The sequence below is a fragment of the Zonotrichia leucophrys genome, chromosome 12, assembly GCF_028769735.1.
Source record: "Zonotrichia leucophrys gambelii isolate GWCS_2022_RI chromosome 12, RI_Zleu_2.0, whole genome shotgun sequence".
NCBI classification, from domain to species: domain Eukaryota; kingdom Metazoa; phylum Chordata; class Aves; order Passeriformes; family Passerellidae; genus Zonotrichia; species Zonotrichia leucophrys.
The window spans coordinates 5,915,675-5,931,292 of NC_088182.1; the positions used below are offsets into that span (position 1 = coordinate 5,915,675).

Here is a 15,618-nt window from a genome sequence, read left to right on the forward strand (position 1 = left end):
GTCAGGAATCCCATCCCAGCTGACCTGCTCCCAGGCCCCAAATCCCTCTTTGGAGCTGTCTGGAGAAAAGGAGCATCTCCCTTTATGCTCCCTGGGAGCCGCTTGTCCCAGCCAAGGCTGCTGGCTGTTATTCCCTATAAATAGCAATGATGATGAGAATTTTTCCGTAGGGGGTGAGGCATGGTGGGGCAGTGCCTCACATCAAAGCTGCTGCTTTTGTTGGACCCAGCTCAGACATGCAGTAGATGCTGCTTTAACATCAAGATGCTCTTGTGGGACCAGGGAGGAAGAAGTTGATCGGGGATGTTTCTGCATCAGACACTGCCATGAATTCTTCTGCTTCGCTGCTTCAAAAAGCAAGATGGGGTTTGTGTATCTTCCAAATCACAGAGCGATATCTCGTGGTGTGTTAATTGGCTCTGCTCCTGAGAATATTTGTGTGTGCTCAGCCTTACACATGTGGCTTGTCTGGTGCCTGTAAATTACTCTCAGGAGCAGAGTACAGCCAGGCCCCAGATGGCTGCAGGATCAGGCTGGTCTGTCTTTGCTGCCTTGTCTCTTCTGCCTTTTGCCAGGATTGTAATTCTGACCCAGAGAGGGATCTCCCAGCCTCTCCTCACCATGAAGGAACAGCATATTGTGACAGTGTTCACAGGGGTCTTAGGATGAGGGAAGAGATGAGGATCTGACTCCATGTTTCAGAAGGCTTGATTTATTTTTATGATATATATTATATTAAAGCTATACTAAAAGAATAGAAGAAAGGATTTCATCAGAAGACTAGCTAAGCTAAGAATAGAATAGCAAAGAATGATAACAAAGGTTTGTGGCTCAGCTCTCTGGCTGAGCCAGCTAGGCTGTGCTTGGCCATTAATTAGAAACATCCAACATGAGTTAATCAAAGATCCACCTGTTGCATTCCACAGCAGCAGATAACCATTGTTTGCATTTTGTTCCTGGGGCCTCTCAGTTTCTCAGGAGGAAAAATCCTAAGGAAAGGATTGTTCATAAAAGATGTCTGCGACAGCATATCAATACTGCTCCAAAGGAACTCCTTTTCCAACCCTTCAGCTTGTCCCATCATTGTGCCTTACTGCCACCTTTTTATTTCTTCTAATCTTGCTGAGGGTACTTGGACAAGCCTTTTGTGAGGATAAATCAATTCTCTATTACAGCAGTCTTTCCTCAACTCAGTGTTTTTATGAGGGAAAAGGTATTTTTGCTGTTTATTCCTTATACAGAATAGCTATTGATATTCTGTGTATTGATTCTTTACTTTTGAGAAAAACAAACCCCTTCAAGGTGGAACTGGTGGACAAGATACTGCACTGATGTGCCAGTTAGTTTGGGGAAGCTGAGCCTTTGTGGCTAGTTTTATTTTCAAACCAAATCATGAAATTGACAACTCTACTCAAGTTGTTTGAACCAGACTTTGCTGTAGGGAGAGATGGGTTATTCCCAGCTTTTTCTTCCTGATCTTTTCCCATATTTAAGCCATTAGACTTTAATACACATCCACCACAAGGGACTACCAACTTACTCAGCATGCAGCATATTTGAAAAGGGCAGACTTTCTTTATGGCTCCATAAGGACTTAAAGCAGAAATCTTTCCTGATGCAGCTTTAGTTTTCAGGATTTTTAGGGGGAATGAATAGCAAGTTTTGTGTTGAAAATACATAGAGAAAATAGAAAGAAGAGGACAGGAGAGGTGAGGCAACAGGGGAAGGACAGGGAACAGCATCTCCATGAGGCTCAGCAGAGCAGGGCTGGAGTTTTAGGATGCAGTGAGGCTCTCTCTGTATCTGCAGAGGGAACAAGGATGATAAGGAAGGAGGAGAGAATGAGGCTCTCGAGCTGAAGTGAGTTTGGGTGAGTGTTGGTGCCTTGGGCATCTGGGCTGAGCTCTTGCTGCACAAATCAGAGGTGAGCCCTTTTCTTTTTCAAGCAGCAGAAGCAGAGAAGTGGAGGTTTATCAGCTGAGACAGGTGAATTGGGATAGCTTATCTTAGCAGGACACAGCTAGTGTCTACTGAAGAGTCTTTGGTAACTCATGTGGAGACATTAAAATAGCAAAGAAAAATTCCAGGGGATGAATGGGACTTGGTAAGATCCAATATCTGCTAGACTAGGAGGAGGAATTTGCTTCTTCTATAGCTTGATCATGGTGAAGAAAGTCTAGGAAAAAACATTTTATTTTATTTTAATTTATTTTATTTGGACTTATTTTATCTAAGTTTATTTTTATTTTTGTATTTTTAAATTTTCTTTAATTTTTTATTTTTTACATTTTATTTTATTGATTTTATTCTATTCATTTTATGTAATTTATTTTATTTTACTTTTTAAAAAAATTATTTTATTTTACTTTTCTATTCTAAATTTTTAAAAAACTTTTAAAATTTTTTTTATTTTATTTTTTATTTTTTAAATTTTATTGTATTTTTATATTTTTATTTTATTTTTGAATTCCATTTTATTTTAACTTCTTTATTTAAAAAATTAATCTGATTTTAGTCTTTATTTTTAAATTTTTAAATTGTTTTATTTTTTTTAATGTTTGGAAATACTCCTGTGGGTACTGGAGACCTCCACTCCAATAAAATCTGTCCCTAATGGACACTGCATTGACATTTCCTTCAAGTTTCTTTCAGAAAGTGGAAACATATGGCAGGCTTAGCTTCCCCTGCAAAGCCAATGTGATCCCTGCTCTAACCAAGAGGCTTTGCCTGCTCTGTGCCAGACTTCAGAGCTTTTCAAGCCTGGCTCCCTCCATGCCAAAAAGCCCCACCCACAACAATCCTACCCTGGAACAGAACAGCTTCTGCAGGGAAGAGATGCCTGAATGAAATTAATAAACCTGGGAATACAAGTGCTAATGAGAGTTAATGAAATCTACTATTTGTAATTGATTCTCTAGAATCTTGATTTTTTAAAATGACTGGGCCCCCTGAGGCTGGCATCCTCACTTCCAGGTGGTCAATCTGACCCTCTGCTTCCACCCAATAAGCTCAACCACATCCCAACATCCCCAGCCTATTGTGTGTTATTTAAGCCATAGGATATGACAGAGCATGTTTTATGGAGCCATTAATTTATGCTGTGGGTGACTTTAACCACCCAAGAAGTACATTAATGGTGCTATAAAATACACCCCAGAGTGTCTTAATATGGTTATGAGATTGATCTTCAGCTTTTTATTCCACTATGTGTGATATTATTGAAATAAATTGTAGAGGAAGGTGACATGAAGTCCCACTAAGGGGTGAGTTTCCTTTTTCTCCCCAGCATCCTGTGGTCACAGGCTCACTCTGAGCCAGCCCTGGATGGCTGCAGGAGGCTGGAAATGTCCTGCACAAGTGGCTGCTTTTTGGGATGGAGTTTTCTGGCCCAGCTCTGTCCCTGAGCTTAGGCAGGACCTGTCAGTGCTGGTCAGTGATTTAACCAGAGCTTCTCATGTCCTGACACTTGGGAGGTTTGCTGTAAATACAGGGTTTGTTCAGTACCTGGGGTTGGGTCACCTGTTGAAATGTTCGCCAGGACCCAAAGCAGCACCAGCCCATCTCCTCCTTGCTACCAGGGAGCAGCACCAACCAGCCTGCTGAAAAATCCTGGATGCTGCACAGAAAATTCTCCTCCAATAAGAGTTAAATGGGATTGCTATAAAAACAATTCTTGTTTGGGAAATAATCACAATACATGGCTTTCCTACTGACAGATTCTGGTAGTGTGAGTGTGCCCACAGGAAACTTCAATGTCTGAGAAGCTGGATCTTGTTTGAACTCTTTCTTCTCTCTTTTTTCCCCCCAGGATCTTTGTACTGAGGCCTTCGAAGCTTTGAGGCCCATGATATTAAAGGTTTGGGGTTTATCTGGAAATTAAGAATAAGTTCTGTTGTATTAAATAAACTGTACTTTCATTTGTAGTCTTAATCATTGTCATCTTTCTTTGTGCTCTCTGGTGGGAGTACATGGCTGTGAACTGCCATAAACCCACAACATTCTCAGTGACTAGACATGGTTTTCCATTCCAAAAAAAGTCGTACTGTGGTTTCCTCGAGTTTTAGTAGCAAAGCTGAGAGAATGAGTTGATGGTTGGGGGAGCTTTGACCCATTTTAGAATCCAGGACACAGCACGAAATTTCAGAGATGTTTGAGACCAAGACCATGGGTCAATATTCTATTTGAAAGAACCATTTGAGCTGTTGTGTGTTTGTAGCAGGGCCCAAAGCGTGCAGAGCACCTTCTGAAGGGGGAAGAAAGATCAGCCTTCTCATCCTGACGAATTATCAGCTGCCAATGCAGGGGCCAGAGCGACTGCAGACAAAAGAGCAATGGAATCAGGCTCTGGTAAAGGCCTGAGCCCACCCAAATCAGCTTTCACAGGGCTGTCATGGGCTGTGAGCTGGTGCAGAGCAGACCTGCAGGAGATGAGGCTGGAGCAGCTGCTGCAGGTGAGGCAGGATGGCTGCAGTGAGGCATCCTCAGATGAGGAGTGTGCCCTGAGCTTCTCCCTGCCCTGTGTTGATGTCCAGCTGCTCCCCAGGCTGGTACCCTCTGAAGATTCCTTGATTGCTGTTTGTGAAGTGCTTGGAGACCCTCACAAAAAGGAGAGTGTCATTATCAGAACTGCAGTTGTCAGAGATGATGACAGCCTGTTAATCATTAAATCCATCCCCTGCCAAGGCAGGACCACTGTCCCTGGGAGAGAGGCCAGGCTCTGCACTGAACTGCAATGCCAGGTTGGTGTGGAGTAATCACCCAATTATCCATCAGCTGGTGCCAGGGACCCCTCTGGGCAGGAGCAGCCAGGCCATGGGTCAAGGACTCAGCACTGTTAAACCTGGCCAAGAGCTTCCTTTAACAGAGGTGGTTGGAGCAGCTGTGCCCTGGAATAATCTCCTTGCAGCAGCAAGGTGCTGGGCAGTCACAGAGTCAGCAATCAGGACAACAAAAAACCTTGGCTGTATTTGAGCTATTAAAAGTGGTGCCAGCTTCCAGGGTCTGGGGTTATCCAGACTGACCACCTGGATGCAATGAGGTGATTAAATGGTAGGAAATTGGTTCAGGAGAAAAACTGAAGTGAAAATCTGAAAATCAAGATAAAGTTCTGTTTGAGATTTGCTGGTTTTGTTAATTATCAGCAAGAACAATTTTGGGAACACAGTGGCCCAGACATGAGTGCAGCATTAGGATTACAATGGGGACAGCTCACACGTTCAGCACAGTTGCAGTGTTTGTAAGCAAACTGAAAAGGGCCCTTGGAAGTCTGTCATCTCATAAATTTTACTATCAAAACTTGTTTTTCTAAATAGTCCTTTCCAAAAATTTTTCCATGAGGCATGAGTAGCTCTGTAAGATCTATTCAGGGCAACCACAGCTCATGTGATATTCACATGGATCCCAGATGATTTTTAGCTTCGCAGGGCTGTCACATAAGGCATCCTGCAAAATGATGGTGATGAAAATACGTCACACCCAGCGCTGGGCTGTGAACAAGGGGCTCCCTGCACCGTGAGCTCACGTGTGTGACACAACAAGCCAGTGCACAGATGAGAGAGAAAGCCTTTGCCACAATGCTGCTGCTCTGTAGGGTCTACAGGAGCATTTATTGCCCAGGGGATTCAGCCTGAATGACCTATCCACTCTTTACTGGTGAAGGCACAATAAAAAGTGTGCTGTCATCCTAAAAGTGACAAATGGGGCCGCTGGTTACTGAGCCAGGAAAAGCAGATGTGAGGCAGTGATTGCTGCTCAAACATAAGGGATCAGCACGGCTTTAAGGATGAAAACAAATATGAAAATAAGAAACCTCTTGGAAGCAAGTGGGGGCTAGACACAGCAGGTAAGCTGAACTTCATGAGTCTACTCCTACCCAGGAAGGCAGGCTCTGCCCCTCAGCTGGAAGGACTTTCCTGAGCTCTGATAATTCCATCTGCTCCCCATGGGGACCTGGCCAGAGGTGCCTGGGGCACAGGGGAAGGGGCTGACTCACTGCTGTGCTATGTGACATTGGCCTAGCCTCTCTTGTGCCTGGCTGTGGCTGTGCCACCCGGGCTGCAGAGCGGCGTCTGCAGCGATGGGAGCTCTACAAGACAGCCAGATGAGAGATTGCAGCTGGGGAAAGGAGGATGGAATGCAGGCGGTGAGGGAAGGACAGGCTTCCCTGCTCCGTCCGAGGGCAGGGAGAGCACCCCGGTCACCTCGCAGGTCTGTGAGCTAAGCCTGCCGATCAGCTGGGCCAGCATCAGACGATGTTAGGCTGAGCTCCATCCCCGAGCAGCGATTCCTGCCGAGCCTGCGCCTCTCCTGCCTCTCACATCACCGCGGGACACGCTCGGCCGGGGAGAGGAGAGATGGAAAAATAACGCGGGTAGCAGTGAAAGTCTGCGGGCTGTAGCGTCTGAGCACACATTAGGGCAGCACAGGCAGCCAGAGCTGACTCTTTTGTTTCCCTGTGTCACTTCTCAGTCCCGATTAGCAGCAAAATAGGGCACGCACACATCTGACAAGCGAATTCCTTGCTGGAAGGGGTTCGGTCATGCATAAGACTGCTCAAAATGAGGCCTGGCTCTCAGGTTTGGAAGCATGGACCATGACCTGGAAGGGACAGCTGGTACGTGCACTCTTCCTTATTTTCCCCTTTTGAGTTTTGCACCAGTTTTGAGTAACTTTGAAGACTTTTGGGCAAGGACAAACAAATGGATGCCCGTCCCTTTTCCCAGCAGCCAGACCTCGCTATTAGTCTTTCCAGCTTCTAATCAATTACACGAGGACAGGACAACGTGAAAACATTATTAACGTCTCAAATTCGAGTACTCGGTCAAAAACCGGAGTGGAGAACTAAGAGTAGGAGCGAGACTTTCACTCAGCCTCGTGCAAGTGCTTTGATACCATTTTAGTGACGAACTTGTGCAAGTTTTTCCTCAGGAGTTTTACTTTGCGTCCTCTCCTGTAACAACCATCTGGAAAGCGCAAGGTAAGAAGTGATCGCAGCAAACTGTGAAAACCTTAGAAATCCTCGCGGGAAAGCAAAGATCTGCCATCCCCCGTCCCATAGAGCATCTCTGGGGACGCGGGGCAGAGCAAAGTCAATTCCAGCCGGGGGTTCACCCTCAGCACGGCCCGGGGGGCGCGGGCACCGATCTCTCCTTAGGGGAAAGCTGTCGGTGGGCGCGGGGAGGAGCCGGGGCCGCACGTGGGCCGGGGGGGCCGCGCCGGCCGGGCCGTGCCGGGGGCGGGGAGCGGGCGGGGGCCGGGCCGTGCCGGGGCGGGCCGTGCCAGGGCGCCTGCGCCGGCGGCGCGGAGCGCGGCGGAGCGGGACGGACCGAACTGGAACAAAACAAACGGCGCTTTGTACCGCCCGAAAGGCTCCGCGCCCCGCGCAGCGCCCGCGGAGAGGGGGCGGCAACACCGCGCGCCTGCCGGATTTGCTTTTTCAGCGCTTTTAAATTATTTTTAATTTTATTTAATTTTTTTTTCTTGATAAGAGGGGAGAAGGGACGGCGCGGAGGGGCGGGCGGGAGGCGGTGCGCGCCCTCCGCGGGCGCGGGGCCGTGCGGGCGGTGATGGCCTGAGCGGGCGGCGGGTCCGCGCCCCCTGCGCACCTGCCGAGCGCGCTCCGCGGGCGCGGAGGGACGCGCAGCGCCATGTCGCGGGTGGTGCAGAAGAAGAACCACTGGTCCGGCCGGGTGCGGCAGTGCGCGCTGACCCGCGGGCCCGGCGGGCAGCTGGGCTTCGCGCTGCTCGGCGGCGCGGAGCACGGCGAGTTCCCGTACGCGGGCGCGGCGGCGGGGGACGGCGAGGCGGCGCTGAGCGAGGGCGAGCTGCTGCTGGAGGTGCAGGGGGTCCGCGTGTCGGGGCTGCCGCGCTACGACGTGCTGGAAGTGATCCGGAGCTGCAAGGACCCCATCGTGGTGAAAGCCGTCCGACAAGGTGCGAGGGGAGCGCGGCGGGACGGGGGGAACTCGCTCCGCGCTCCCCGCGGGGCTGCGGGGCTGGGTGGCCACGGGCGAGCGCGGCGCCGGGGCTGGCGAACATCAGCCCTTCGGCAGAGGCAGCCACGCGTGTGCGCACCTTCGGCGAGGGCACTGATGATACGCGGGCACCTCCTGGTCCGGAGCCGGCTGCAGCCGCCCCGCAGTGCCTGCCCTGCGCTAAGCGCAGCGAGCAATTGCGTGAGACTTTCCCAAAGGCACCGCGGAGCCGCCAGCGCTCCCTACGGGGAACCCGCGCTTGTCCCGGGCAGCTCGGTGTCCGGCTGACCCTCGGAGAGGCTGAGGGAGCTTCACTGGTGGGGGAGTGGGGCAGGGATCCCCTCCTCCAGCAGCTGAGCATCCTTTGGAGCTGCTGAGTGATGAGTGGAGTCTTGTTCTGAAAGTGCAGCGTGTGTTTGCCGGCTGCCAGCGTGGGAAGAAAAAGCTTGGACTCTCCTGCATCTTCCCTCTCTGGCTGAAAGGCAGCTCAGATTTACCTCTCTTCCTCCTGGTTTGCCCTAGGTGAGGGCACATCCGTGCTGCCAGCCCTGCAGCGCACAGGTGACGGAACAGGCAGGTAGCTCTGCTGTTTGGCTGAGGAAGAGGATAGGAAGAGTCCTCCCATGCCGGATTAAAAAGATGCCACTTCACATCCGTGTACATTCCACAGTCCCTCAACAGGTTAGCTAACAGGCCTGGCTGATGGGCTTGTGATTTGCAGGACAGGACTTGAATTTAGTGCCAAGAAGCTGTTGGTGCTGCCGCACCAACGGGCAGGACGGGCAGGAGGAGCAGCACTGCAGCTGGACAGCCGGAGGTGCGAGAGGCAGAGGAGCTCCCCGAGGTCAGCTCCAAGTGCAGGAAGGAAGGGAAGTTTTCTTCGTGTTGCCCAAGAGATTCCTTAGGGGAAGGTTTATTTGTCATCCAGACGTGTGCATCCTAAAGGTGGGGGTTTCGCTCTGGCTTGTGGTGCGAGGGTTTTTTCCCTGTACTTGGTTCAACCCAGCTGGTAGCTGCAGAGAGCATTTCTGGCCAGCTGGCAGGACTGTCACCTGAAGTCTTGTCCCTGGGCTCGCTGATGAGCTGAGATGAAGGGCTGCAGGCACTTGTTTCATCCTTGGGAGCTCCGCAGCCGGAGCAGATGCCAGCGATGGTGTCGAGCGGAGCTGAGCCCTGTGCACTGCTCAGTGGCTTGTTAGTCCCTTCCAGAACTCAGTAGCAGTATTCCAGCAAACACTGTCAAACTCCCAAAATACCCAGATTTTTGTTAAACAAATGCCTGTTTTCCCTGCTGCCTTCACTTTGCTGGGAAGTGGTGAGGGAAACTCAGTTTGCTGGTTTCCCTGCCCAAGTGGGAGGGGGAGAAAAACATGAAGAAAAGTATGAGGAAATTAGGCAGAGGGTTTTTTTTACATACTGATTGTTTTAGCAGAAGTATTAAAATGCAGCTTGTGGTGTTGCAATGTGATCGGTGTTGGTGGCTGAAGGAAGGTGTGTATAAAACCCTGCCCAACCAAACAATTTGTGATCAAACTTTTTGTTGTTTTGGAAACACGAGTTAGTGTAAATAAAACATGTCCTGGGAATAAACTGCACATGACAGAACTTGGTGGTAAATGTGTCTCAGCTTCAGGATATGGTCAAATGAACGGGCAGAGAGCTGAGTTTTAGCATGTGGGTTGGGTTTACCTGGAAAGTGGGAGAAAAGGGTTCAAAACCCATTTGTGAGTCAGGGCAGGCACTTAAACCTTGGACTGTTCCCATCTAGAGCTGAGAACCAATCCCTTGGTTATTGTGGGGTTGTAGTTTCTTTTTTTTTTTTCTCCATATTTTTAAGAAATGCTTTATTAGCCAAGAATGTGGAATAGAAATAAATATTTGGTTTTTAAATCACTAAATATTTTTGTGGTCTGCAAAGCCTGTCAATGGTAGCCTGGCATCTGCACGCTGCTCTTTTCAAAGCACAGTTCTCCCTCATGTATCAGAATCAGAAGCATGAAAGGAGAGTATTTTAATTAAAATTCATTACTTCTGTGTTGATTAAAGATCTGATTATGGGAATGGCAACTGTCATTCAACAGGAAAAGTGTGGCACTAGAGCAGACAGCCGAGGAGTGTGCAGATAAGATTGTAAACATGTTTTTACATAGTTACCCAGATTTTTTTTTTTAACATAATAACTTTTTACATAGTTACCCAGATTTTTTTTTAACATAATAACTTTTTACAAAGTTACCCAGATTTTTCTCCTCCTCATGGTTCGTAGTTTCTAACTGATTGGTGCTGAAGTGCTGGGGCAGTATTAGCCTGGAAATGTATACATTTGATTGCCTGTCTGTTTTGTATGACATTTACAAGGCTGGAAAAACAGGAAATTTACTATAAGTCAGTCATCTGCAAGCATGAGCAGGAAAATAACGGATCTGACCTTGCACTTGGTGAAAGGGACGAGGATGGAAATGTAGGTGGGACAGGCTGTGCATGGGCTTTGTCAATTGACCAGTGTTTGGAAACTTACAGGTTTGCTTGCAATGTTTTTTTTTTTCTTGCTTTTGTGAGTGGTAAGTTTGAAAAGTACATACAAAAAGGAGGAGCCTCTATGAAATCTCTTAATGGAAATTAATTGATGTTTAATATTGGTCATATGGGATTTCTTGGTCCTTTGCTTACCTTGGCAGAAAGAGTGAAGAAGGATAAAGAAACTGAATGGAGCTTTCCTTTCCTTTTCCCCTTATGCCCCCTTTTTTGCTATGACATTTGAGAATAAAGCTGTGCCATTGTAGTTGCCTGTTTTGGGGGAGAGAGAGGAAGAATCTTGCTGCCATGTATCTTAGTAACTTTCAGAACTGTCAAATGTGTGAAAAAACCTCAGTTAACATGTAGTGCTTTTATGACTGACTGTTTTCCATCTTACATCTGTGCCTAAGTTCTGATGAAATTGGCAATTAACTGCTGTGGAGTTAATAAATGCATTTTTATTATTACTTGGTCACAGAGTATGGAATTAATAGATTGAATTATAGGAGCAGTGGTCACATATTCCAATGTAAAGCTGGCATTGCCTTCACATAGTGATTTCCCAGCTGTACTGTGAATATTGTAGCTTCCTTGAATGCATTTCACATTTGTCAAAATAGCTCACTTTGATAAAATGATAATTGATTTCATTGGATAGATCAGTTGTAAAGCCAGGCACACCATTTCTTCTCATGGATCTTGGTTAACAGAGTCCAGCATAAGAGGAGAGAAGTTTGTTGTGCCATCCTCCAAAAGAGAAGAATTAAATTGTATCTGTAAAAAATAGACGATGTTTGTTTGAGAAAGGGTATCTGGGTTTTAATTCTCCCTCAGTGAGAGATTTCCAGTTTTTTTTGCTCCCTGGTTCGCTGACCTGTGCCAAACCACACCAAGCCAGATGCTTGGTATGGGAAACTGTCAAAGTTAATATGCTTGTAAATTAAATTGGTTTTTCAGTTCTCATTTCAACGCTTTGCTTCCCTAAAAAAGTCTCAGAATCCCGAGCTCCTAATGACCTATTGCTTTGAAACCAGGAGGTGCTGAGAGCAGTTTATGCAATTCATAATTTTGATAGGACCTTGCAGCTGGGATGATCCCACGGTAGGGAGGAGTTTTGTGCTTGTGGGGTTTTTTTAGCCCTGTACAGGGCAGACAGGAGCAGGCATGATCCCAAGCAGAAACAGTCACTGTTTACCCAGTGCTATGGGCTGCATTTGTTTCTTTTCAAACATTAACTTGACCCTAAGATAAATCCTGAAATACAGTGCAGTGACTCAATGCTTCAATGTCAGGCTGGCATCTGCTGTACATGAGATGTTAAACTCAGTTACATAAATTCATGTGAACAAAACCCGCTTCTTCCAAAAAGTTTTTGTGAGCTGGTATTTGAGTATTTTCCTTTTATTTTCCTGAGAGAGCTTGTGAGACAATTTCTGTTTGTTATTTTGAGATTTTTTGGTAAAACATTTATTAAAAAAAAAGAAGGCAGAGTTGATGCATCTGTAGATTGCTGCGTGTTTGGTGGTTTAGCACTCACAGGGGAGCAGAGTGTCACCTTGTGAGTGATGATGCTGAACATGCCACGCTCAGTGCCCGAGCCTGGCTCTGCAGAGTCCCAGCACGGAGTGTGGAGCAGGGCTTGGGGCGATGTGCTGGGCCAGGGAAGGGAGAGGCTGTTAGAGAGTGAGCTCCTGCTGTTCCCGGTTTACCTCTGCAGCATCACACACGAGCTCCAGAAAGTGTTTTCCTCCAGTCTCTGCTAGCTCAGTGCCAGTGAATTCTCTCAGTCATTTTTCCATCTGACCCAAATTCTTTTTGGACCCAGGTGGGTTTCAAGTGGAGAGAAAGAAGTGTTGCCATCTGAAAACCTCAGAGATGTTCTTGTATTCTTGATTTATAAAGCCTGTTTTCAACTCTGACAACTGGAGTAGTTGTGAACGAAATGTAAAATTAAAAAAGGCAGAATCTCTTTTTCTCTCACTTGGAGCATATTTTGCTACAAATCAGTAGTCTTATTTCTTTAAAGAAGTACTGCACTTAGTAGTCATGAAATGTGTATATCTTGTATTAAAATACTGCCTTGAGCAAGACCTTATCTTTACTGTGCCTGGATTTACAGTGCAGCACTTGTCAGCATTTAGAAGTTGATCGTGCTTGTGGCAGAGCAGTCATCCATCCATCCTCTGCAGCCACGGAGCAGCACCCCAGAGATGGGCAGGAGAGCCCAGGAGCCACATCGTGCCTGTTATAAAAATTTCCAGGAGTTAATGTGATACTTCTCACGGCATGAAAGGGGGCTATGCTTCCCACAATAAAGTTAATCTTTCCACCCATTGAGATGGGACTCCTGGCACCCTCTTTATGGCCAGTCAGATCACAGAGCAATTAAATCACAATTAGGGTCTAATTATGAGCAGTCATTCAACACCACTGCAAAATAAGATGTTAACACCATCCTGCATGTTGTTCCGTGTTTTTAAGACCGAGTTAAAACTCCTGCATGAGTGAATTATTGACCTGCTATCATGAAATTTAAGATTCATCTTCCATGTTAGAAATGTAAGAATTTTGGGTTTTTTTAACAGGTTTGAAAGCCAAACCAGCAGTAGCTCCTTGCATTGCTGGGTTTGGGATTGTCATTTTCCCCTGGTTCAGCTCAGGCTGTGATCATTCATGCCTCTCTTCTGGCTGTTGCTGTATCTCTTGATCTGATGCCTGAGAAACACCCTTGCTCCTTTGGCAGTGTGTTCGTGCACAGGGAAACATTTGCCCCAGGGCAGCTGCATTAAGGTGCAAAGATATTCAGAGCAGCGCTTTAGTGGCTGTGCAGAACTGATGATTTGAGCCCTCTCTCATTAGATTTCAGCCTGGCTCAGTTTGAAGTAATGTGGAAGCTGAGAAGATGCTGCTGCCTCAAGGGCTTTTTGCTATTGCATTAGCAGGGTCTGGGCTGTGGGCAAGGACAGGATCCTTGGGACCTCTCCTGAGGTTTTTAAAAATAATTGGCCAAGTTTTTTATTTGCATTCCTTTGCTTAGCTCCAGACACGAGCTATGCCTGCTAGTTATTTCAGGTGTTTGTATTTTTCTTTTTTCACACTTCCTCTGACTTTGACTGGAACTTGTAAATCAAAGCATTTGGTTTTGATCTTTGTGTGCTGCAAGTGACTTAAATTTCTTGGTGAAAAGCACAGAGCAGTGGTTCTCTAAGAGCAAGTGCCATGAATTTATAGAAGGACTGTGAACAATTTGAGGCAGAATGTTAGCTGAATGTGTAGGGATCCTTGCTGTGAGCACTCAGTGGTACTTGGAGGGCTGGTACTCAAATTCTGCATTGTCTGAGCTCCTTCCAGCTCCCTGTCCCAATTCCTGCAGCAGCAAAATGCAGATCCTCCTGGTCCATGTTTCTCCAGAGTTTTTCTCCAGCTCAGCTGTGGAAAATATTTATTTTTTCCTTTTAGAAAGCGAATATGAAGTGACCTTTCTGCACCAAGGGCACGGGGCTGGGTCACCCCCTGTGATCTCTGGAGATCCTCTCTGCTCCCTTGCCTGTCACCGGGGGCATCTCCTGCAGGATGGGGACAGCAGCAGCTCCTGAGTGACAGCACTGCTGAGCCTGCAGGAGCAGAAACACCATTTTCACCACTGGCATAATTTCTGTCTCTCTGGACTGATGAATGTTTGTTTGCTCAGTCTGTGGTTTGGTCTGTGCCTCAGTGTGGCTGTGCTGTGACAGGCAGGGGCTCAGAGCTGGCAGCACAGGGGACCCACAGCATCAGATGGATGAAGGTTGGGGCTTCCTGCAAGGATCTGGTGTTGGGAAACACACATAAACCTAGGCTGTCATCCAGATTTTGTTATCTGCTGATCTGAGACAGAGCTGTGGAAGAGGCTGCTGCTTCCAGAGCAGTTTGGCAGCTTTTGCATTGCACTGGTATGCTGGCAGATTGAGATGTTTATTTTTTTTCCCCCTTTAATTGTAATTTTTTACTTTTCCTTCTGAACCAAATAGGTGGGCCAGCATCTCCCTTGGCCCTGCAGGAGCAGTGTGGCTCAGGGTAAATGGGATATTTTGGTTGAGATCCACCCTTCAGTTTCCAAAGGTCACACACTCCATCCATGCTTCCTCCTGTGACATTTTAAATGGTTTCCAGAACTATTCCACTGCTACAAGCAGGAATAATGGCATCATAATTCTGACTCTGGCATAATTTTGTGTTACTAATATAATTTCATTTTAATATTGTTTATTTTGTATTTGTAATACTATTTAAACCTTTCATTAGTAATTTTATTTTAGTAATATTTAATTACTAATTAAATTACTAATTTTTAGCAATATTATTTAAACCTAATTGTTTGTTTTGTGTTAATAATATTATTTTATTTTAATATTGTTTATTTTGTCCTTGTAATACTATTTAAACATTTTTAGTAATTTTATTTTATAATTTTATAAAATTTTATAATAATATTTAATTACTAATTAAATTACTATTTTTTAGTAATATTATTTAAACCTAATTGTTTGGTTTGTGTTAGTAATATTATTTAAACCTGCAGATTTTTTTTTTTAATCTGCCCCTAGTAGACCTTGGAGAAACAAAACAGTTTTTCCTTCAGGTCCTGATGTTTTGGATTACATTTTTACACACTTAATTTTTGGCTAAAGACAGTTTCAGTTTTTATGGTTGTGAGGGTTTGTGTCGTAACTTAAAAGAAAAATAAGGTTTTAAAAATATTTATTGAATTTCATTAACTGTCCCTTCTTAGACTAAACAATAATGCTTACTACACGGTGTGAAAATAATGCAAAGTGCCCTGTCTTCATAATGGAACAGGAAATCAAAACAAACAAAGCCTTTGGGATGACTTGCAAAGTGGAACAGATGCCCTTACAATTGCAAGACATTTGAATAAGGAATCAGTTTTGCATGGTTTGCTAATCCCTCAGTAAAGAGTTCATTGTCTTGGATTACACATCTGTAATTTTGGAGCCCTCAAGTCAGTGTCTCAGGACAATTAGAGTGGGAAGAGACTGACTTCTTTCTTCATATCCTTAATCTCTGGCTTGTTTTTTAAGAGGAAAACCTCAACTCTGGGTTTTTCATTTAGTTATTAACAAAAAGC

At 45.9% G+C, this 15,618-nt stretch overlaps 1 protein-coding gene across 28 annotated transcripts in view; it reads left to right on the plus strand.

The window, feature by feature from the left end:
* Positions 1–7,563: 7,563 nt before the first annotated feature.
* Positions 7,564–15,618, plus strand: part of MAGI1 (membrane associated guanylate kinase, WW and PDZ domain containing 1) — a 328,676-nt gene continuing 320,621 nt past the window's right edge. For 8 of the 28 annotated variants that reach the window (XM_064724273.1, XM_064724278.1, XM_064724291.1 and 5 more), the window contains exon 1: positions 7,567–7,932. In XM_064724273.1, coding sequence (XP_064580343.1) covers positions 7,647–7,932 — 286 coding nt within the window. In that variant the 5' untranslated portion in view covers positions 7,567–7,646. Of the gene's footprint in view, positions 7,933–15,618 lie in introns of all 28 variants that reach the window. The other 20 variants (XM_064724269.1, XM_064724270.1, XM_064724274.1 and 17 more) reach the window with 5 other exon arrangements.